The sequence below is a fragment of the Artemia franciscana genome, chromosome 7 (genome assembly GCF_032884065.1).
Source record: "Artemia franciscana chromosome 7, ASM3288406v1, whole genome shotgun sequence".
NCBI lineage: Eukaryota > Metazoa > Arthropoda > Branchiopoda > Anostraca > Artemiidae > Artemia > Artemia franciscana.
Window position 1 is genome coordinate 22530762 of NC_088869.1, and position 25161 is coordinate 22555922.

At 35.6% G+C, this 25161-nt stretch overlaps 1 protein-coding gene across 1 annotated transcript in view; it reads left to right on the top strand.

Moving 5' to 3' along the window:
* Window positions 1-25161, top strand: part of LOC136029004 (uncharacterized) — an 80672-nt gene that overhangs the window by 34015 nt on the left and 21496 nt on the right. The window contains exons 5-8 of the mRNA XM_065707009.1: window positions 5016-5119; window positions 11390-11460; window positions 16605-16795; window positions 23400-23578. Coding sequence (XP_065563081.1) covers window positions 5016-5119; window positions 11390-11460; window positions 16605-16795; window positions 23400-23578 — 545 coding nt within the window. The remainder of the gene's footprint in view (window positions 1-5015; window positions 5120-11389; window positions 11461-16604; window positions 16796-23399; window positions 23579-25161) is intronic.

Below are 25161 nucleotides of genomic sequence, written 5' to 3' on the forward strand. Positions count from 1 at the left end.
ACAACCTCTTTCATATACGGAGTAATTACTGTTCTTTTTAAGTTTTAATGTTGCTCCTTACTCGCAGTTAAAAGAAAGTTTTTTTTACTTAATTTCTGAACGTTTTTGAATTAATGCACGTTTTGCTTTTGGCTCACCGCACATGAATAATTAAAACGGAATTTGCATATTAATTTTTATTTTTGCTAAATGGCTTTCTCGTAGTTTTGATCGGAAGATTTTGATAAAAAAGGAGGGGGGAGGAGCCCTAGTTGCCCTCCAATTTTTGTTACTTAAAAATGCAACTAGATTTTTTTATTTGACGTTTTTGTTACTAATAAACATACGTACCTTACGAATTAACTTACGTAATGAACTTCTATATTTGTGTATTTTTATTACGTATATGAGGGGTTCGCCCCCTCGTCAATATCTCGCTCTTTGCACTAAAGCTTGAATTTTGTCCCAAATCTTTAAGAATGACCCTGAATCACAAAGGCCGTAGAATAAATAGTTGAAATTACTAAAAATACTTTAGCGTAATGACCAAGGTATTGTGGAGGAGACGAAACCCCTTATATACGTAATATTTTATGTTCGTTTTAAGTTTTAATGTTGCTCCTTACTTGCAGTTAAAAAGCTTTTTTTTATTATTTAATTTCTGAACGTTTTTGAATTAATTCATGTTTTGACTTTGGCTCACCGCAAATGAATAATTAAAACTAAATTTGCACATTAATTTTTGTTTTTGCTCAATGGCTTTCTTATAGTTTTGATCGGACGATTTTGATAAAAAAAAAGGGGGTGGGGGAGGAAGTCTAGTTGCCCTCCAATTTTTGTTACTTAAAAATGCAACTAGATTATTTTTTTTACGAATGTTTTTGTTAGTAATAAACACACGTACCTTACGAATTAACTTACGTAACAAACTTCTATATTTGTGTATTTTTATTACATATATGAGGGGTTCGCCCCCTCGTCAATATCTCGCTCTTTGCGCTAAAGCTTGAATTTTGTCCCTAACCTTTAAGAATGACCCTGAGTCACAAAGGCCGTAGAATAAATAGTTGAAATTACTAAAAATACTTTAGCGTAATGACCAAGGTATTGTGGAGGAGACGAAACCCCTTATATACGTAATATTTTATGTTCGTTTTAAGTTTTAATGTTGCTCCTTACTTGCAGTTAAAAGTTTTTTTTTTATTATTTAATTTCTGAACGTTTTTGAATTAATGCATGTTTTGATTTTGGCTCACCGCACATGAATAATTAAAACGAAATTTGCATATTAATTTTTGTGTTTGCTCAATGGCTTTCTTATAGTTTTGATCGGATGATTTTGATAAAAAAAAAGGGGGCGGGGAAGGAGGCCTAGTTGCCCTTCAATTTTTGTTACTTAAAAATGCAACTAGATTATATTTTTGCTAATAATTAAAACGAAATTTGCATATTAATTTTTGTTTTTGCTCAATGGATTTTTTATAGTTTTGATCAGACGATTTGGATAAAAAAGGAGGGCGGGAGAGGAGGCCTAGTTGCCCTCCAATTTTTGTTACTTAAAAATGCAACTACATTATTTTTTTACGAACGTTTTTGTTAGTAATAAACATACGTACCATACGAATTAACTTACGTAACGAACTTCTATATTTGTGTATTTTATTACGTATATGAGGGGTTCGCCCCCTCGTCAATATCTCGCTCTTTGCACTAAAGCTTGCATTTTGTCCCAAATCTTTAAGAATGACCCTGAATCACAAAGGCCGTAGAATAAATAGTTGAAATTACTAAAAATACTTCAGCGTAATGACCAAGGTATTGTGGAGGAGACGAAACCCCTTATATACGTAATATTTTATGTTTGTTTTAAGTTTTAATGTTGCTCCTTACTTGCACTTAAAAAGCTTTTTTTTATTATTTAATTTCTGAAAGTTTTTGAATTAATGCATGTTTTGATTTTGGCTCACCGCACATGAATAATTAAAACAAAATTTGCATATTAATTTTTGTTTTTGCTCAATGGCTTTCTTATAGTTTTGATCGGACGATTTTGATAAAAAAAAGGGGCGGGGGAGGAGGCCTAGTTGTCCTCCAATTTTTGTTACTTAAAAATGCAACTAGATTATCTTTTTTACGAACGTTTTTGTTAGTAATAAACATACGTATCTTACGAATTAACTTACGTAACGAACTTCTATATTTGTGTATTTTTATTACGTATATGAGGGGTTCGCCCCCTCGTCAATATCTCGCTCTTTGCACTAAAGCTTGAATTTTGTCCCAAATCTTTAAGAATGACTCTTTGATCACAAAGGCCGTAGAATAAATAGTTGAAATTACTAAAAATACTTTAGCGTAATGACCAAGGTATTGTGGAGGAGACGAAACCCCCTTATATACGTAATATTTTATATTCGTTTTAAATTTTAATTTTGCTCCTTACTTGCAGTTAAAAGCTTTTTTTTATTATTTAATTTCTGAACGTTTTTGAATTAATGCATGTTTTGATTTTGGCTCACCGCACATGAATAATTAAAACGAAATTTGCATATTAATATTTGTTTTTTGCTCAATGGCTTTCTCACAGTTTTGATCGGACGATTCTGATAAAAAAAGGGGGTGGGGGAGGAGGCCTACTTGCCCTCCAATTTTTTTTACTTAAAAATGCAACTAGATTATTTTTTTTACGAACGTATTTGTTTGTAATAAACATACGTATCATACGAATTAACTTACGTAACGAACTTCTATATTTGTGTATTTTATTACGTATATGAGGGGTTCGCCCCCTCGTCAATACCTCGCTCTTTAGACTAAAGCTTGAATTTTGTTCCAAATCTTTAAGAATGACCCCTGAATCACAAAGGCCGTAGAATAAATAGTTGAAATTACTAAAAATACTTTAGCGTAATGACCAAGGTATTGTGGAGGAGACGAACCCCCTTATGTACGTAATATTTTATGTTCGTTTTAAGTTTTAATGCTGCTCATTTTTCTAGTTGAAAAAAATTATTTATTTGCTCATTGTTTTTTAAATAATACAAGAAAATCCTGCGCCTCCTTCACCAAAATTCTCTTCCCTTAATAAAAATTCCTCCATGGAAAGATCCTCCCACGTAACCAACTCCCCTTGACCCACCCCCACCCTAACGCGAAAAAGTCCCCCTGAAAATGTCTGTACACTTCATAATAACCATTACTAAATGTAAACAATGGTCAAAGTTTGTGACTTGCAGCCCCTCCCCCGAGGACTCGGGACATAGTTTTTAGGTTTTCGACTAAACTGAACATCCCTCCAGTTTTTCGGCCACTTAAAAAGGGCACTAGAACTTTTGTCTTCTATTAGAATTAGCCCTCTCGCGACATTCTAGGACCACTGGGTCGATACGATCACCCCTTAAAAAAAAGGTGTCTGTGATCTGTCTTCTGGCAAAAAAAAAACCCATAAAATTTCACATTTTTGCAGATAGGAGCTTGAAACTTTTATAGCAGGGTTCTCTGATCTGATGGTGTGATTTTCGTTAAGATGACTTTTAGGGGGTGTTTCCCCCTATTTTCTAAAATTACGCGAATTTTCTCAGGCTCGTAACTTTTGACGGGTAAGACTAAACTTGATGAAAATTATATATTTAAAATCAGCATTAAAAAGGGACCACACCAAGGGTTCTTTTTTTTGCTATTTTGCAACACAAAACAGCAATTTAAAAAAATGGCATTTAGCCAATCGGAATGGCCCCTCAGTTTAAATTACTGGAAAGCCTATTAATACACTTTCCTGTTGTTGAAGACATATTGCTCTGCATTGGCATATTTCGTTCGTGATCGCGACTCAATGGCAATTTTGTTCGTAACAACTTGACTCAAATGAAACGCTTGATACATTTATGCACAATATTTAGTCAGGGAAACAAAGTTGAAATGTGGAAAAATAGTGATCTGAGGGTTACAAGCAATCTGAGAGAGGTTTCAGACTAAATTGACTCTGCTGAATACGAATATATCTGATGTTGCCTTGTAGATTTTTATAGGGGTATACTGATGCCTGATTCTCAAAAATGGTATTTTAGCTCTGAAGATCTTCATACCATCACAGGAGTGATATTAATTTTAGATATTTGTATCGATTTCTGAACCCATATCAGAATGGGGCTTGAGGGGTGGCCTTTCCTCCTGTTGTGGATGAAAAAAAAATCCAGTGTTAAAATGGGAGGATAGTCTTATTTATACGACCGCTACGGAAAAGAAGGAGCAGGGGACATTACCTCTAGATCAATACAAGTCAAAGAATCCCTTCTCTTTTTAAATCGAAAAATTGTGACCCGAACATCCACTTTTTGACATCTCATCCCCCTCGTTCTGGATATTTTGCTCACTCGTGGCTCAGTGGTGCAATTTCGTCAAAACCTGGGAGATTGGAGCAATTTTCCCGTCAATTGAAAATGTCAGTGAAAAATATGTAGGCTATACCAAAGAAAACTTTGAGGGATACTGAATATTTATACTAAAGAAACCTGATCTGCTTCTGTGGATGCTTGAGTTATGTTGACCTATCTTAGTTTCGACAAGAATTTTGGAGACGCTAAATTTCAGCTCGGGAGGAGATCCCCCCTGCCCCATAGCAAATTACGCCCCTGGTGCGGCTGTAGGAATTTGAAGGAAGACTCATTGAGCCTTCAAACATATTTGTTTCCATTTCTAGCGCGGTTTTTAAGCACCAATAGGGATCACACTTCATTAAACTGCAGTTTAGGCTATTTTGCACAGTTGAGTTGTAATTGTCTACCCAATAGGACAAAACGAATCAACATATATGGAGATAACTATTTGTTTTAGCTTATCAAAAAGCGTTGTATGATACACCAGTTCCCAAGGGCACGCAGCCATGGAAGTGAGTGGATGGAAAGTAAATATTGTCTTTTAATAGTGAACAGAAGATATTCTGTTCACTGTAAGCACCAACGATATTCTGTAAGCACCAATGAAATTTCCTACCGATAGGAACTTCTTTCTATTGTATAATTTTTGCTTTATTTCAGAATTATCAGTCTACATTCCGTCCATATCAAAACGGCTATCAGAATTACAACAATGCTTATACGACTGGTCCATACACAAATATGAATGGAGCACAACCACCAAGGTACTGAATGTTTTTATAAAAAAAAATTTCTACTTCTTATTTCTATAATATTAACTTTTTAGGAGTGTTACTAAGGTCTGATTTTTCCAGGATCCAAAATGATTTCTTAGGGAGGGGTGTCGAATAAGAAAAAAAATACTTATTTAACCATAACCTTAAAACGCAAATACTTTCTCTTTAGTATTTTCTAATAGGTTGAGCGAGGCACTTAGTTCCCTCTGGCCGGTTGCCAGCCCGTTATGTCTTTTTGCAAACAAGTTATTACGGTCCTTTTGTTTATAACACATGTTAAATAAAAAAGCGAAAAAAGATCGTGACTTTAAGGACCATATTGATATTCCAAATATGAAGTTGATCTACAAGTCAAAATTGAGAATATGTTGTGTAGCTTTGAACATCAGGGAAATGCGAGTGGATTGATAAGTGCCATGATTTAGCAAATATATAGGCGTATAGCTTATTGAAATTCAAGTATTTAAAGTGGAGTACGCTTTTCGATGACGAGAAACAATAGAAGGTTGAAGTGCCAGAAAAGTCATCAACTTATTCTCAGCTGTTTAGTTATTGAAAGATGCTTGTTTACGCTTATTGTTAAATTATTATAATCCAAGGAAGGGTATAGTTTTTAAGTTATTGCTTATAGCCGTGTTTAGATTAAATGATATAGCCTACATCGATTTTTTGGATTTTTATTTTCTTGTTTTTTCTTTGTTTTGTTTTTTTTGTACTTCTCGGTTATTGGAAACACACCCAAAAAGTGAAGTTAGGTTAATTCTAATAAAAAATAACAAAACTTGATGATAAAATAATACTTTAGAAACAAAATTAGGGAAACCCAACCCAACCTTACCTAATGTAACCTGACCTAATCCTCACCCTCACCCCTAATGTGCAAATATATAGCCCAAATTATACAAGTCCAATGCATTCTGTCTAAGTCCAATACATTGTATCATCCATCACTTGTTTTATAGCTATGAAACCGGTTTTTTTTAGATGTAACCTAAGCGCAATTCTTGAATATGTTTCCAATAACCCACAAGTACTTTTTTTTCCCATAGGAACTTTAATCCATAAACCCTACCCCCCAGTAAGATTAAAATAAAAAAAAAAAAAATCGAAGGAGCTGGAGTTAAATGTAAAATGTAAAATCTAAGGAAATTATCCAATTGACAGAGTAGGTTGTCGCAATTAAAAGTTATGTTGCGTGTTATAATCGATTCTGTGCTGTACTGGAAACGTATAAAATCCGAATTCAGACTTTCAAGCTGGAATGTTCATTCTGGAACGGGTTCAGTGAACCCGTGTATTTGGAATCTGTCAGAAGTTTAATTGTGGTTCATTTTAATTTACGTTTTCATTTATTCTTGACACCAAATAGTTCAGCAAATCAATCCGCATTTATACTTTTTTCTAGTTTTGATTTCGGAAAATCGTTTTTATCAGAGAACTTACTCAAACATTTAGCCCTAGAAACTAAATGAGACTTCGGCAACTTTGACCTGCCTGCTTGGCTTACTCAGGCACATGCGCAGGAATTCTTTTTGGGAGGGGAATAACATAAAAATAACCATATTATCATAAAAAATATCGATGTTTTTGTTGCTGTTTTTTTGGGTGGGGGGGGGGGGTAGGGGCTGTGGACATGTCAAAATTTATTGTATACGCACCTCGCCTGCATTCTCTTAACTTACATTTTCGCGTTTCTTCTGGAAGATCGGAGAAGTCAATTTTTGAATTCAAAATGTTGTGTTTCTTATTTTAAGCATTAGTGAAACACTTGATCGAGGACCGTTCAATTAGAATAAGAAGCTTCTTTTAAAGTGCTAAAGACTTTAGCGTAAAGAGCAAGGTATTGAGGAGGGAGGAAATCCTTTCCTATACGGAATAATTTCTGTTTGTTTTGATCCTGTTGATCCTTTTTTTTTTGATCCTTCTGTTCATTTGATCATTCATGTTGATCCTTAATTTTAGTTTAAAAAAAAGTTGTTTTTTATGTAATCCATTACAACATTGAGGACATCTTTTGGGTGTGACAGTCTACCATGTGCCTTGTGTGATTTCTAGAGGCTTTAGTTTTCAATATTTCTCTTTATTTTAGTTGAAGAAAAGTAGTTTTTTATGGGAATCTATGCTCGCTTTTTTTTTTGTTAAAATTACTTAGTAGCGCATAAATAACAGGTAATGTTCAAGGGCAAAATAAATAATGAGAGTTGAAATAAATTACGTTTCTTTGAAATATGGATTTTTCGTTAAAGGTTGAAGATCTAGTAATTCTTTTCGTGGGGTCTCGCATTATGGGGGAAGAGGGGGAGGTGGGTCATTCAATAGCTCAAAACCTGTGGACTGTTTGAAAAAAAGACATTGAAATAGTCAAAATTGACGTTTCAGGAGAGGGGGCACGTTTGGAGGCCTCCCAATGAGCATATGATTGGTTTATTTAAACGCAAAGCTATCTGCATAATGATGAAATCGTTGGATAATAGCTATGAGGTTTCTTAAAAATGCTATTTAAACTTTTTTAAAGTGGAAAAACATTAATTAAATTTAATAACCATTTTAGTGTATAAAATGCACTGATAGTGCAAAAGAATTGGTTCACAACCAACAGGGGTGAATCTCCAGCACTTTTATTGGCATGGCAAGAGGGGTCCATATCCGGATAGTCAAGGGGCATTGGATATATGATGTTATTCTCCACATTATTGCAGGGGGGCAACTATCCCCCCCCCAAAGAAAAATAAGCCCCTGACAACCAATAACGTTGGGGGGGGGGAAGCTGGTAAAGGGATTCAAGATAAAATATTTTAAATCACGTCCAATGATACAAAATTCGAGTACGTGGCCAAAATAAAACACAAGCAAAAGAATAACACGATATTAAATAATAGGGCTAGATAATTCATTCTTCGACCAAGATTTGTTTTTAGGAAGAATGTGCGCATTATTTCTAAATCAAGAGGCCAAGAAGCTTAAAAATAAAGTTTTCCCGATCCCGAAATTTTATTTATTTAATTATTTATTATCAATTGTCAACAAAGAATTAAGATAAAATACTTTAAAAATTTAAACATACAGCTTAAGATAATAAGGCAATTTTTCTCAGCCAGTTACAGGATTAAAGCTTCTCACTGCACCTTTTTCCGCAAATCCGATATTTTAATATTCCACTTTGCATGGGTCATCCACTAAGTTGCGGCTAACATTGCAGCCATGAAAGCCAGGCGTCACATAGACATGACCAAATTTATAAAAAGTTCATTTTTAAATTTCACTTCGTATATGCTCTTTACAAGGAAGTGAAATTTCTTATATGCTCTTTATAATCTATAGGTCTTTGCAAGGTAGTAGCTACCGTTGCCATATTGGATCATACATTACTTTTGTAGAGCGACTTTCCTCACTCTACAAAGGCACATTGGCAAAGCAAAACTCGCTACTATGTCGCCACTGTAAACTCTTGTAGGTTCCATTTCATGTTTGTCGTTTGACTTGGAATTTGAAAATGACATAAATGAGTTTTATGTGCAAGATGCAACAGTCTGAACCAAACAACTGAAGGCTGCTTTTACCAGGATAACTGCGTCCGCATAGTTTCTGCTTTGATTACTTATTTGATGGCTTTGAGCGGTTTCCTCCTGCCACAGACTGTCTAAAGATGGTCGATTTACAGACGTAAGAAACATCATACCCAAAAAATTAAACAAGACCAAAAAGCTAACGTGATATTTGGCTCTAAAACTAAAATGTTCTATAAGGTCTGTTATAAAACTGGAATCCCATTAAGTCGCAACTAAAACATCATCGCTAATGATAGTAATTAGACTGATGATTCAAAACTTCAAAACATATTTATAAAACTAGTCTTCTCATAACCTAAGTCGTCTTAGGTACAGGCCCTAAAAAGATACAACTGTGACCTAACAAATGTTTCTTGTAGATGAGCTGAGGATAAAAATTTTGGGAGTCCCTTCTCCCTCTTCCTGTTGACGTTGGGTTTGGTTTGGACTCAAATATGCACAATCAATTGAAGGTTCAACAACCTTCTGTAAAATCCGACAATTCGTTCTGGTACGGGACGGATCCTGACTACGGTAATTTGGTCTCCTTCCTCTATTTCCCACAGACATTGGGTGGTTGCCTAAAAGAACGCTAGCTCTTACCTATATCCAAGTTTAATTGAAACCCGCGCCCTGCTCTTGTAGACGTGGTGACAAGGATCTGTAACCATGATAGAGGTTGGATCGGGCACTGGACTACAAAAGGCATGCCTAGAACGCTTATCATTGCTTCCCACATAGATATATTTAGATATGAGAGTACCATTTTTGCGGATTTTAGATGTCCTAATGAAAATAATATCACGGACTCCCTCACGCTACAGAGGTCATATAGTGTTAGAAAGCTAAAAATCACAACTTAAAAATTAGTTTTCACTTTTTGTCAGCTTTCTTTTAATCTGAAAGCCTGTTGGCGTAGATGTTCCGATTTCAGAAGGGCAATAGACCAAATTTTTCTTCTGGAAATTCAACGAAATATTACTTGTGACATTCATTAGCAAAAAGATTGGCTTTCCAGCAGATACAAAATATGGATATTCCAACAACTTGAAAGATGTACATCTAACTTGAATATTCTCTGCTCTTGTTGAATTTCCATTTTGTTATTGAATTTTAATTTTGATTAAAAACAAACTGGCTGGATATCTTCTATTTTTTTTCAATATTCTTTCTTGAAAACTAAAAAGTGGGGTTTTCTCTATCGGTGCTTAATTTCCCTTGTTTTGAAACATTAAGTTGGATCTCTTCTACCCTTGCCAAATTTTAAAGCCTAGTTGGTTAAAATTTCTACCCATTTTGGTTCCCTTGCTAATCTTATTGCACCTTGACAAATACCCTGTAAGTACTTCACTTATGTGCCTATAAAACATGGAATTTTTTGACAGAAATACACACAAAGAAGTAAAACACCTATTGAATTCTAATTCCCACAATTTTTACGTCAACTTTACAAATTTTAAGATGAAGATGGCTTACCTTAAACCCAAACTGTACCACTGGCCCAAAATTTTTACGAAACAACTAAATAATTCTTCACAGAAATTGCAAAATATTAGAATTCGGCGTGAAACTTACGTTAAGTAAATACTTTAAAGTCGGTTTGTCCATGTATTAACCGATGTGAATGACAATAGTTGGTGCGCCTTGATTTGGAAATTTCTTGACATCTTTGTTGGATAGAATGTTTCTCTTTTTTCTGAGAATTTTTACCGCCTTTAGAAACTAATGTAAATGACGTTCAGCACACAAGTAAGATTTTTTTCTGGGAGACGGGCACAACTTTGATAAAACCCAATAAGTATATGGACTATATTGAAAACATAGGAAAAGTAGCAATTTTTCGGGGGGGGGCAGAATCGAATACCCTCATCTGGGTATATGCCTGCACGATATACACATTAGCAAAATAAGAAAATATTATCCATAGTCCCTTGACTAAATAAATAAAATCGTTAATGGTATCAGGGCAAAAAGTTCTTCAGATATCAGAAAACGTACGGATATTAATGTGGAAAAGAGTAAGAGATTTGACCCAAATTTTAAACTTGAAAACAGGGAAAACTGTTGTAGAAAGCAAAGTTTCTTTATATTTAGACTTTCTGCTTAAAATACAATATTTCGTCTTAAAGATCTTCTTAAAAAAACGTAATTGCACCAAGTGTTTGAATTTGCTATAGTATGTGCGTAAACTATTAAAAGTTTTTAACGCTCCAACAACCTTCGATGTCCATATGCCGTTCTCTTTTATTTTACAATTACAACAAATGAGTATTTATTAAGGAAGTTGAGAAGCATGTTTATATTTGATCTCATTTTGATTGCCAGATATGTAATGCTGGGTCCAGGTACAGTACTTTCTGTTCCCTATAAAGCTTTCTATTATTGCTATTGTAATTTATGTTTTCGGTATCAGTTTGTCGTTTGGTGCTTACATTATTTGATGGGTTTTGTGTGTGTTGCTCAATTGCTCAGTGTATTTATGTCAAGTTTTCTGTTTGACCTTCAAGCATGGGTGCCTCCAGGGGGAGGGGGATACCCTTTCCCGGGAAACAAGAGAATACTTTAAAATTTATAAAAGAGAAAATTGAGAGATATTCCCATTTAAAGCTTGATAAACGCAAAGTTCTTGGTAGCATGGAAACTTCCTGGTGGTGCTCATACCTTCAAGGTCTTGGTGCTTTTTCCTAACATGTATTGTCTTAAATTGCAGGGTTTATGGGTCTTATTCAATGCCCCCTTACTTTGCTGAATGTGATCGTCCTACTTTTAAAGGAAATTACGGTAAGTGCTAATTGAAATTTTATTGTTTTGATATACAATATTGACTAGATATCAAGGACAAGGTCCCCATGCAGTGTTGCAATACAAGCAACTATATCTATTGGTTTGAACTATTACCCTTTAAAGGTGCATCAAAAGTGTCAGCTGCTAATCCTGACCAATTTTCATTGAAGTCCAATCTGCGATTCTTGTGGATACGAACGATGGGGATGAAGTCCTTGCCTCGCAGAGGTCTTGCCTCGCAGGGAGAATTTGGGACTCCATCCCATCTTGTAGATAGGATTGAGCACTACCCAGAATAATTGCTAATATTTGTTTTATTATCTTTCTGATTTCTCGTGCCCGTATGTTGTAGATGTGCTCGAATAAAGCGCTAAGTCAGTCTATCCCTTAAGCCAAGAAACAGTTTTTGTGTTTTTACATGGCGTTTGAGGTAAAATATTATTTCCTTTTTAATTATGTAGCTTTGATCTAAAGACCTATAGACTCCACATAGCACTATTTAGAGTGGTCTGCCTCAGCATTTCCCTTTTGGGCAGAATAAACCCAATGTATAAGGTATGGCAGAATAAACCTAGAAGAAAAGAGAATGACAGAATCTCAGTGTAGTCAATCTTTTCCATTCTGTCCATGCGAAATCTCTGATTTTCTTTTCCTCCAGACTTGGAGTCTAGCAATTTAGATCTCATCAAGCATGTCGAAAAAAAAAAAATTTCCGTCTAAAAATGCAGCACTAAAACAATATCTCTGCGCTGATTTTCAGTGTTGAAATTGGAAAATACAGAATGTCTACGCTTATGGAATAATAATGACATCCCTTTAGTAAATTAAATAAAAAAAACAAGTTTTTTTAAATGAAAGTAAGGAGCAACATTAAAACTTAAAACGAGCAGAAATTACTCCGTATATGAAAGGGGCTTTTCCTCCTCAACGCCTTGCTCTTTACGCTAAAGTTTGACTCTTTCTCTTAACTCTATTTTTAAAACAGCAAGTCGCCAATTCTGTCGGTCTGTCTGTCGGTCTGTCGGTCCCGGTTTTGCTACTTTAGGCACTTCCAGGTAAGCTAGGACGATGAAATTTGGCAAGCGTATCAGGGACCGGACCAGATTAAATTAGAAATAGTCGTTTTCCCGATTTGACCATCTGGGGGGAGTGGGGGCCCGTTTAATTCGCAAAAAATAGAAAAAATGAAGTATTTTTAACTTATCAGCGGGTGATTGGATCTTAATGAAATTTGATGTTTGGAATGATATTGTGTCTCAGAGCTCTTATTTTAAATCCCGACCGGATCTGATGACATTGGGGGGGGGGGGGGTTGGAGGGGGGAAACCAAAAGTCCCGGTTTTGCTACCTTAGGCACTTCCAGGTAAGCTAGGACGATGAAATTTGGCAAGCGTATCAGGGACCGGACCAGATTAAATTAGAAATAGTCGTTTTCCCGATTTGACCATCTGGGGGGGGAGTAGGGGCCGGTTAATTCGGAAAAAATAGAAAAAATGAAGTATTTTTAGCTTATCAGCGGGTGATTGGACCTTAATGAAATTTGATGTTTGGAATGATATTGTGTCTCAGAGCTCTTATTTTAAATCCCGACTGGGTCTGATGACATTGGGGGGAGTTGGAGGGGGGAAACCTAAAATCTTGGAAAACACTTAGAGTAGAGGGATCGGGATGAAACTTGATGGGAAAAATAAGCGCAAGTCCCAGATACATGATTGACATAATCGGAACTGATTTGCTCTCTTTGGGGTAGTTGGGGGGGGGGAGTAAATCTTAAAAATTAGAAAAATGAGGTATTTTCAACTTACGAACGGGTCATCGGATATCAATGAAATTTGATGTTTAGAAGGATATCGTGTCTTAGAGCTCTTATTTTAAATCCCGACCGGATCTGGTGATGGGGGCGGGGAGTTGGGAGGGGGAAACCTAAAACTTGGAAAACACTTAGAGTGGAGGGATCGGGATGAAACATGGTGGGAAAAATAAACACAAGTCCTAGATGGATGATTGACATAAACGGAACGGATCCGCTCTCTTTTGGGTAGTTGGGGGGGGAGTATTTCTGAAAAAATAAAAAAATGAGGTATTTTTAACTTACGAACGGGTGATCGGATCTCAACGAAATTTGATATTTAGAAGGATATCGTGGCTCAGAGCTCTTATTTTAAATCTCAACCGGATCAAGCGTAATTGGGGGGGGGGAGTTGGGGGGACCGGAAATCTTAGAAAATACTTAAAGCGGTGAGATCAGGATGAAACTGGATGGGAAGAATAGAAACCTGTCTAAGATACGTGACTGACATAACTGGACCGGATCTGCTCTCTTTGGTGGAATTGGGGGGGGGGGGGGGTAATTTTGAAAATTGAGGTATTTGTAACTTACGAAAGGGTGACCAGATCTTAATGAAATTTGATATTTAGAAGGATTTTGTGCTTTAAACTTGTAATTTCAAATTCCGACCAGATCCTGTGACATTCGGGGGAGTTGGAGGGGGGAACCGGAATTCTTGGAAAACATGAAAATTGGAGCATTTATATCTTACGAATAGATGATCGGATCGTAATGAAATTTGATTTTTAGAAGGAATTCATGTCTCAGAGCTCTTATTTCAAATCCCGACCAGATCTTTTGACATTGTGGGGATTTGGAGGGGGAAATCTTGGAAAAACACTTGGAGTGTAGGAATCGGGATGAAGCTTGGTGGATAGAATAAACAAATGTCCTTGATACGTGATTGACAGAATCGTACTGGATTCCCTCTCTTTGGGGGAGTTGGGGGGAGGGGTTCAGTGATTTGGCGAGTTCGGTGCTTCTGGACGTGCTAGGGCGATGAAAATTGGTAGGCGTGTCAGGGAGCTGCACAATTTGACTTGATAAAGTGGTTTTCCCAGATTCGACCATCTGGGGGGCAAAAGGGAGAGGAAAAATTAGAAAAAATTAGGTATTTATAACTTACGAGTGGGTGATCGGATCTTAATGAATTTTGATATTTAGAAGGACTTTGTGACTCAGAGCTCTTATTTTAAATCTTGACCGGCGTTAAGCCTCTTATTTTCCTTTTTAAATCAATCTATTGATTCATAGAATTTTGTTAGAGCTCATACCATATGATCTCTTGGCTCTTAGCTCTTCTCGCCTCGTCACAAGTGCCATATGAGCTCTTAGCTCTTTCAAAGGATAAAGGAAAGGATTTCTAGTAATAAGAAAATCAAATTCATTCGTACTAAAAAGCAAATCATAAGCAAACAAACAAGAGCCTAAGAAATGTCTCTTTTTTGCTTATTATTCTGCTCTTTTACAGTGTCCCGTTTGTACTTTTTTCTGCCTATCTTTATTTTTAATGTTCCAAGCGAGATTTAGAAATAAAAATATGTATGAAGTATCAATAATTTTGTTTACTTTTGAAAATGGTTTGTCTTCCTAAGTTAAAAACAATTTTTTTGATAAGTGGGTAACTTCTAACACTTTAAGTATTCGTAATGTGCCAAATGAAACAACTGAAATAATATCGCTGATCAAAAACAGTTTTATCTGGAACTATATAACAGAAAAAATAAAACCATAGCAGATACGGTGAAGTCAGGACTGATTAGTTAGTGTTAACGAAATGAAAGTGGCGATCCATTATTAGAAGTTGAAGTCAACGAGTTTTTGGCTGAGTGCCAACGAAATGAAAGCGGTGATTCATTATTAGAAGTTGAAGTCAACGAGTTTTTGGTTGACTCGCACTTCTAATTTTAAGATTCTTTTGTACATCAATTTAGCTGCATATATCTACGGTTCTGCACTTTGAAGTAAATGTGGTGTATATTATGATCTTACTAGTCAAACAGCTTGTCGGAGGACAGGCATAAGAATAAAAGAAAACATAGTGTATGCTGTTTTTGACGAAAGGAGAAGAAAGTAATTTACCCTTTGTTATAACTCTTTTGCGCCCTGAGCGATCCTGTTGATCCAGCCTTAGCTACAAAGTTTCTTTTCAGAATCTAGCACCCTGAATGGTTGGGTATCGAACTGATGCTGATTAACTGGACACTGGACCGACCACATCCAGAGCTCAAAACTTGCTGATTTCGTATACCTAGGAGTAAACTAGGAGTAAACTAGGATAGTTACAATTAGATGAATATTCTAATAGGTCCTGAAAACATAGATTATCTGTTGATTGCTTATGTGTATATATAGAATATATATGATTTACAGACATATATACATCAATAAATAATACTTACAATGTGGCCGGTCCCAAAGTACTGGGTAAAAGTTAACTATCAATTATGTATAAGGTAGACTGGTGGACATTGGTATGAACCTAGAATATAAACCTTGCACCCTAAATTTGTATTTGTTAGATGGTAATGATGTTTGAACATTAAATCGACTATAATTTGTCAGGACTTCTAAATTGCTAAGAGACGTGTTTGCTGTTATAATATTTGGTAAATTCCAACTGTAAAACTGTGGTAGGGCCATAAGAAATAATTAAAAATGTATTTCTTAATTTCGACTGTTGGGGGTTGTGCAGGTGGGGAGCTGTGCTATTTGGGAGTTATTTGATGAAGAATCAAATAGGTCATGATTTTTTAGGGTGAAGAGTTATTCAGATGGAGGGAGGGCTATCCGGTGGGGAGTTGAATGGGTAAGCAACCATTCTATAGCCTACCATTAAATACATTTCAATGTGTTTTAAAGCTTGAAACAATGGATGCAGGAGCTGCGTGTAGGAGGTCGATATCTTCAGTATTTGCTTGTTTAATTGTAGCTACTAGTTTTCCTCTGAACTGGGTGCTATTTAAGAGAAGGGCAAATGGACCCCCTCTCTTGTAGCTTAAATCTTTATAAAGTATATTTTAACAAGTTTGTGACTTGCTCTAAAATAGCTTTAAATTTCAATTTTAGGTAGCTTTTCCCCTATCTAAATTTGTGGCTCTTTCTTCCCCCTTTCCCTTCTTCCCTCCTAAATTCCCATGTCAAAGTTGATTGTATTAATAGACACGGTTGGGATCTAAAGAATTGCTATGTCTGATATTTGATCGGAATTAGGGCCATTGGTTAAGTTTCTATTGTGTGAAGCCTCAAACAAGCTCGAAAGTTAAGTAGAATCAGCAGCAGTGAATTATCTTCCTTATTCGTTGTTTTACAGGGATGCCTTCCAGTTCACCGTTGAGCAGCCTTTCACCGGCTTCCAACAGTTTCGGCCACAACCACCCTCAAATATCTCCTCAACTTTCCAAAGAGGCCCGTTTATTCGGCTACCCCCTGGAATTAGTCAACCCAGACATGAACGGGTTTCGTCCATTACAAGATATGGTAACCCAGCAAATGCCATGTCAGGTATTATTTTGTTATTTTTCTATTCGATTTACATTGAAAGTATTCTATTTAATCTGATTTTCGCAAACTTTGCTTATTTATTAGTAATATTGATAAGAATTTCTCCTTTTTAGCAATAAAATTGAGAGAAAAAAAAATCCTTATACAGAGGCAACTTACAATTACTTGTCTTTATGAAAGTTTCATAATGTTTTAAGTCATAGTTTGCATGCCATTGCACTCGTCCTCTACTGTTTGGGGGGAAACAAAACCAGCTTTCTTTCTGTAAATGAAGTAGGTTCAGTTTATAGCGGTGGCGACAGAACATTTTGTCAAAGTCCTGTTAAAATTGAATAACAAATAACAAGATCTCAACTGCAAGTAAGCAGCAATATTAAAACTTAAAACAAATAAGAATTACTCCGTATGTGAGAGGGGCTGCTTCCTCCGCATTCCCTTCCTCTTCACACTAAAGGTTTTTAGTCCTTTAAAAAAGCTTCTTATTCCGAATAAACGGCACTTAAGTGGAATCGTTCTTAAAGAAATTCGACAAAAAGTCAAACTTCATCGTAAAGAGTAAGGGATTGAGGAGGGGGCAGCCTCTTCTCATTTACGAAATAGTTCCTAATCGTTTTTAATTGTAAAGTTGCTCATTACTTGCAGTTGAAAAACTTTTTCTTTTAAATTTAGTTTCTAATCGTTTTTCAAATTATGCCGTGGAATCTACCTTCCCAATCTTTGGACAGTCTCCCACGAAATCCTTCCCCCCCCCCTTCTGAAAATTTTCTCAGGAAAACACCCACTGTAAAATTTCCCTGACTTTCATTTGAAAAAAAAAATTGTCTATTGAATTTCTTATTGTTTTTAAATCATGCCGGAAATCTACCCCTCTGTGGAAAGTTTTCCTCAAAAATTCCCCTGTCCAATGGAAAGTTTCTTTTACGAATGTCGGAGGAAATTCCACTGTAAAAAGTCATCCCGCGGAAAATCTGCAGTAAAATTGAACAGCCCAAAAGAAAGTAAAACAAATAAAAAGAATTTTGTATAGGAATTCTGGAAGGTTCCCTCCTTGTAAAGTTTCTCCCTAGAAAATTCTCCTAAAAATGTTGTCTCTCCAGTGGAAATTCTCTCCATGGAAAATCCTCCCCACAGAAAATTTCTTTATGTTTCCCATTAACAAATGCAATATGCAAATATTGCGCAAATTGAATTACTTACAGCCTTTCCCCCGAAGTTATGCGGGTCATTTCTTCCTCAGAGGCATAGCTATTGAACCTTTAAAATATGTTGAGCCAAATGGTTGTCTCAAAATTTTCATCAGATGTCTTTGGGGGAGAAGGGTGTGGAAAAGGGGGCTAGTTACCCTCCGGTCTTTTTGGCCACTTTAAAAGGGTATGAGAACTTCTAATTTTAGTTCGATTGAGCACTCTCCCTTCTGATCTCTTATGACCATTGGGATCGATACAATCAACTCTAACCAAATAAAAAAAAATTCCTTGAACACCAAACCATTCCTAAGATATTGCTGCTACACCCTTATGACGACCTGCATGCAGACAGCGTGTAGTGATTCAGTTCACCTCCCCCCTCAAAATTCCTTGAAAATTTCATCTCCAACCCTTAGGCATAATTGTAATAATAGTCACAATATTAGTATTGATATTTCTAGTAATAGTATTGAATAGCGGTAGTACTACTAGCTACTAGTAGTACTGGTAGTAGTACTACTCAAGTAGTATTGAGCAGTATTGAGGACCATTGGGATCGATACAATCAACTCTAACCAAAAAAAAAAAAACAATAAAATAAAACCCACCATTTTTTCATAGGAGCTAGAAATTTCTACTATAGGGTTCTTTGATATGCTGAATCTGATGGTGTGATTTTCACTAAGATCAATTGACTTTTTGAGAGCCCCCCTTTTTTGAAGATCTGGCTGATATATTTTTTCACGCTCGTAGCTTCTAGTGGATATAAGTGGATAACTTAATGTGTTCAATATATTTGGAATTAGCATAAAATTTCCATCCATTCGATGTATTAATTATTATCAAAATTTCTTTTTTTTAGAGTCTCGGGTTACTATTAAGTTGAGCCGCTCCTTGCTAACAATTCGTTACCATGAACTGTTTTATGGGTAGACTGTGATTTCCTTTCTTACATTAATTTAAAAAAAATCCCCAAAACAAGTTTTTACAAAGAAAAGTGGAGCTCCATTAAGCCAAAAACAAGGAGAAATTAAGTCAAATAATCTTCCAAGTGTAAAACTACCACAAATCACTATCAATAGATAAATGAAACTCAAAACGAATAGAACTACAATAAATTTCCGTGTCAAGCTCAAAGTGAGGAAAGAAAAATCCTTATGCTTAAAGTTTTGATAATTTTTATTTATGAAAGCAAAAAAGTAAAAACATTGAAAACATATTGTGTTTTCAGTAAAGCGCAAATTATGTTCTGGTCTTGAGAAGGCATGGGGGTTAAATGCACTACGCATGTTAATTTTTGCTCGTTTTGAGTTTGACTCAGCTGTTTAATGTAATTTCTGTGCGTTTTGAGTTTCATTTATTTGCTGATATTGATTCGTGGTAGTTTTACGCTTGGAAGATAATTTAACTTTATTTCTGCTCAGTTTTGACTTAATGGAGCTCTTTAATTTTCTTTGAAAAACTGGTTTTGTAGAAATGATTTTTTAAATTAATTTCTGTTCGTTCTTTTATTGATATAGTCTTTTTCATGGAAAAAAAATTTATATCTTTTAAGTTATTTTCTATAAGAATCCATTGTTTGGGTTGCTATTTGTATGTTGGAGAAAATTTTTCAATATTTTTAGTCCTGACACAAACTGTATTTTTTATTTAATTTTATAACTCCTAAAGTTGACCTGAAAAACAAAACTCAATATCATTCCCAAAAATTATATCTATGCTCTTTGACAACCTGGATAAACTTACAGTTTTTTTATTTATTTAAATTGTAAGAGCAGAAGTAGTAATAGTAGTAGCTCCAGAATTTTCAACATAATACCCCCAGTCGTTCTCAATATATTGCTGAGGTGTATTATTGGCAACCAAATCCACAATACCTTTTTATTTGTTTAGAGCAACATTTATTCTCAAAGTACAATGGGCCAATTGCATAATTTTGGGGGTTTTACATGCCCAATGTCCCTAAACACATAGTTGCTGAATCGTTCTAATATGCTGAACAAAATTGCTGTCTCAAGATTTTGCCTGGATGCGGTTGGAAAATGAATGTGCGAGAAGGGCTGATTTCCCTCCAATCTTTTTTTACTCTTAAGAAGGGCACCAGAACTTTTAATTTTGAATCAAATTAGCTTCTTTAAAAGTGTCAATGATATTTTCAGCTATTATAGAGAGGTACTGCTATTATATTGCTTATATGCCCTTTTGAAAACCGTTATGCATATAGTTTTTCCGTTTAATTGAAACTTCTTCTAAACGTTCCCTTAAAGCTTCAACGTAATACCCTTAGCGTCATTAGTTACAGTAGCTGTATTGGTAGTATCAAAAGTATACACATAGTGCCTTCTGGCTAGTTCAAAATCTCACACAATTTACCCTTAAAGGTTTAACTTAATAATATAAGTTGTTCTTCAGATATTGCTTTGTCACCTTTTTGAAAGTCCACATGCTGATAGTTTTTTTTTTTTAATTTAGTTCAACATCCTTCTAAATATTCATTGAATGCTTCACTTTAATACCCTTAGCTTGCGCAGTAATAATAGTTGTAGCAGCATTAGTAGCAGTATGTGCATAACACCTTTTGTTTCTTCAACAGACGCTGAAAGTTTCAGCTTAATACCACCAACCGTTCCTGAAGCATTTCTGATGCTTCCGCTTGACAAATTTTGTGGGCATAATGTGTTTCGAATTAGTTCTGTACAGATTTTATACAGCCCAAATTTTTTTCCTCAATATTCTTAGTTTTAGTAGCAGTAGTAGTAGTAGTGGCAGTAGAATTAATTTTAGTAGCTTAAGCTTTAGTAGTAATAAAATTAGTAATAATAGTAACATTAGTAGTAATTTGAGTAAAAGCAGTAGCTCTAGGGTGCAAATATTTTCTTTGGGTTAGTTAAAAATCCCTCACAACAAGCCGTGTTAGTTTCAGCTTCACACACCAAACCATTCCTAAGATGTTGCTGTTACACCCCTATGACGACCTGCATACAGACAGCGTATTGCGATTCAGTTCACCTCGCCGTATTGTGGTTCAGTTCACCTCGCCCCCTCAAAATTCCTTGAAAATTTCATCTCCAACCCTTAGGCATAATACGTCACAGTAATAGTATTGATATTTCTAGTAATAGCATTAAATAGCGGTAGTACTACTAGCAGCAGTAGTATTGATATATTTTCTTTTGGTCAGTAGAACATCCCTCTCATCAAGTCCTTGTTTTAACTTAATACAATTAGCCATTGCTATGACATTGCTGATGTGTCCTTTTGATAACCTGTATGTTCAGATACTTCTTGAAATTTCATCTCAACACTCTTAGCCTTACAAGTAGTCGCAATAGAAGTAGTAGTATTTGTGGAAATGTATTTGTGGGAAATATGATGGGGAAACTGCCCTCCGATCACTTTGACTCGCACAAGAACATCTGATTTCCAATCAAATGAGCCCACTCATGGGTTTTTATAACCACCCTTTCCATAGAACTTATATGCCCTTGGGGTATAACTTACAGCCCTTGCCCTAGAGGTGGTGGTGGCAGTGGGGCTGTCATCCTTAAAGACATAATTTCCAGACCTTTTAATTACGCTGAATAAAATGGTTATCTCAAAATTTTGATTAGATATGTTTGGGAATTGATGGTCGTTGTGGATGGGGGGGGGGGCTTCTTGCTCTCCAGTCACTTTTGTCTATTAAAAAGGGCACTTGTTCTTTCAATTTCCAGTCAAATGAGACTTTTTCGTAGTTCCTACGACAACAAAAGGCCATCTCAAAATTTCTACCAGATGTATTCCGGGAAAATACGAGGTTGTGTGGGGGGAGGGGGGTATCCACTCCCCGATCACTGAATCTTAAAAAGTGCAATACAATTTCTGATTACCAATCTAATGCGCCCCCTCCGAAGTTTATACGATCACCCTCTCTTTATAAACCTTTTATGCCCCAGGGCTTAACTTACAACCCTTGTCCTAAGGGCTGTGTGTGGGGGGGGGGCTGTCATCATCATCATCAAAGACATAATTTCCGGACCTTTCAACTACGTTCAACAAGATTGTTATCTCTAAATTATGATTGGATGTTTTTGGGAAAATGGTGGGCGTTGGAAGGGGGTTAGTTGCCACTCAATTACTTTCAAATGTTAAAAAGGATACTAGCTTTTTCAATTACCTATCAAATGAGCACTTTCCGAAGTTTCTGCCACAACTCTTTCGATACGAAGTGCCCTGGTCTAAAACAAACAAACCAAAAATAAATATATAATAATAATAATACATTATGCCCACATCGCTCATTACGTAGGCAGCGCTATTGCGCTGCCTATGATATTCAAGAAACATTGCGTTTGGTTTTCAAAAATACGTCACAGATGTAAACAGTGAAATTGAAGCTAGTTTTTTCTACCATGAAATTAAAGGACAGTTACGTCTCTTTTTCTCTCTCATGTAACATTATAAAAGTGTTCAGTAGAATGGCTTGTTAAACATATGCAAATGCTAACTTTGTTTTTTGAACAGGTAATCCTTTTTAAAAGTACCGAATGATATTTGAAACCAGCTTTGCGTGTGTAATTCATCTAAGTTTAAGATTTATTTTCTCTGTATAAGTTTTTGGTATGTTTTTATTCTGCCGTCAACTGATTTTGATGTTTCAACATAACATAAGGATCTCACTATCGTTCCATTGCTGAGGTTCAGCTTTATTCATCTAGCTTAAGTAATTTTTTTTCTTGATTTGCTTTTGTATCTTTTTTTTTATTAAAAAACACGCAGAAAAGGCATAAAAACTTGTGAAAATAGAATTTGTTTCTGTTTTTTTTTAAGCAAGCTCAGATCATTCAGAACAAAAGTTCTAAGTAATGTCAGATTTCTGTCCCAGTGAGTGGATATATCTGAAAGTAGGTTTCCATAGAAATATGGGCAACCTCTTTAGGTTGAAGGGGTTCTAAAATTTTTATTATCTGGGCATCTATCGAAAGGGGTTGTCCAATCTCATCCAAATTTGATTAGAGGTAACAGTTATTGTTCTAACTTTTCTTTTCGGACGATCAGGGATTAATCTGCCCTTTGCATGGAGGTGGGGCGTGAGAGGCATTGAAATCATACCCATCACAGTGAGTGGAGCTGCTGCTAACCTTACTTCCTTGGGGGGAAGGAGTGAGGGTCATCTAAACGTAATCAGAGTTGCTACCAAAGCTAGATGGGCTGTCGAAGTCCATTAGAAAAAGTTGGTCAAAAGGCATAGTTTTTGCATCTAGTTTTAGTGCTCGATTGGACCTCTGTTTTGGAATGGGTATATTTTGTCATCCATAAATATGGCCCGTGGAACCACAATTAAATTGGCTTGGGGTTATAGGTCTTAATGTGTCCGTGCCTTTAGAGTGTTTAAGTTCAATCTAATAGACATTGTAACTTGTATTGCTCTTATCTAGGTCCAAGCTCCTTCTCAGAATGGCCAAAGCTGGGGAAACCATTGTATTCCGCCGCAGCTAGATCCTTGGAGACAGAGAACGGAATCGGCACCGAATCAAATGTTAGTTCAGCATGAAGACCAAAAGAAAGACACGCCACCACCTGCTCAGAAACCCATCCAACAGGACAAAATTAAGAAGTATGATTTACGCTCTATATAAATGTAGCAAATATTCCCGATCCCCAGTCTTTTTCAGGTTTTGTACGAGTTATGCTCTAGCCACACTAGTGCCGCATCTATGGAACGAGCTTGACTTAGATACAGTATTAGTAGGCTAAGTATTAAGTTTGAAAGCTGATCCTACCTAACTTTATTGGGTGTAATCGTGTTTAATTTTGTTTTCACCGAGAAAGTGTGACCATGGTCTTACTTGGACATCAACCATCTTTTAAGTATTGTTTAAACATTCTTTTAAAATATTTAAAAAAAAAAATATTTATAATAGATAGAGTATTCTTGGTTTAGACAGGGCATTGATATTTATTGACGGGGAACCATGGCATTACGAAAACTGTAAGTTTTAGTTCACACTGCCCATTAAAAGAGAACGATTTCAATGTCTGTACCCAGTAATGAAAAGTGACATTATAAGGTAGTGGCCATACGTTGCTTGACAGAATAGGTTGGGGGGGGGAGGTGTAAATTCTTGTGTGATGAGTTTCGTGTTTTAGTCCGTAGTATCCATCTAAGCAAACATAAAAACAGGAGTTTTGTTGCGGGACCAATCATAAAAAATATTTGATAAGTGCCAAGAAATTCGCAAAAATTTAGGATTTCCCTCCCTCTCTTCGCCCGTGCCTGCCTCTAAATGGTCTTTCCTCAACCTGGAATAATAAAAAACAGATTAACTGCGGTTTTGTAGATAAGGGGTCATAATCGGTCTTAAAAACAATTAATTAAAAAGAGATTTTTTTTTATGTAAGTAAAGAGGGAAGGTTAAGCTTAAAATGAAAAAAAAATATTGCTTCTCAGTTTATCCAATATAGATCTGCAATATTGGTTCAAATAAGCTGACTCGTGATGTTTCGGTTAATTTATAGAATACTAAAAAAAAAAAAAAAAAAAATTAGCGCTGAACTGTAAGCACAAAATTAACGGAACAAATCACGCTTAGGAGCAGAAAGGTACTTAAGTACACTGTATAAAATAAAAGACCAATTTACAAGACTCTCAGTTGTCTTTCGTTGGCCATTAAATCAGTAAATTTTAGTATTCAATTTTAAATCTCCCAAACCTCAAGTAAGGTTCATTTTTTTAAATTAATTCTTGTTCGTTTTTAGATTTTAAAAATATATACAGTAAACCTTATGCAAAGATTTTGTTTCAAAGTTATGAAATTAAAGAAGTCAAATGATTTTTGAGCTCTAATTGTGTATGTAGAGCTCAAAAGTTTGAGAAAATTCGTCAATAGCCCTAATTTTGGAAAAAAAATTATACGAGTGACGTCATTTTTATAAACATCAGTATTGCTATGATGTTATCACACTTATGTGGAAAAATTATGTCACACTTGTGTGGAAAAATTGAAGATTTTCATCCACGGAAAAGATTACATTATATTGCTTAAAGAGCAAAAAACTGGTAATTGCAAAAATATTTATATACATTTTGACAAGGGGTTACAACATTTCAAAAACCTTAAAAAAGAAAACCAAAAGTTTGAAGTTTAGCAGAAATCGTTGTTAGAACTCGGACTTGATTTGATAATCAAATATTTTTGA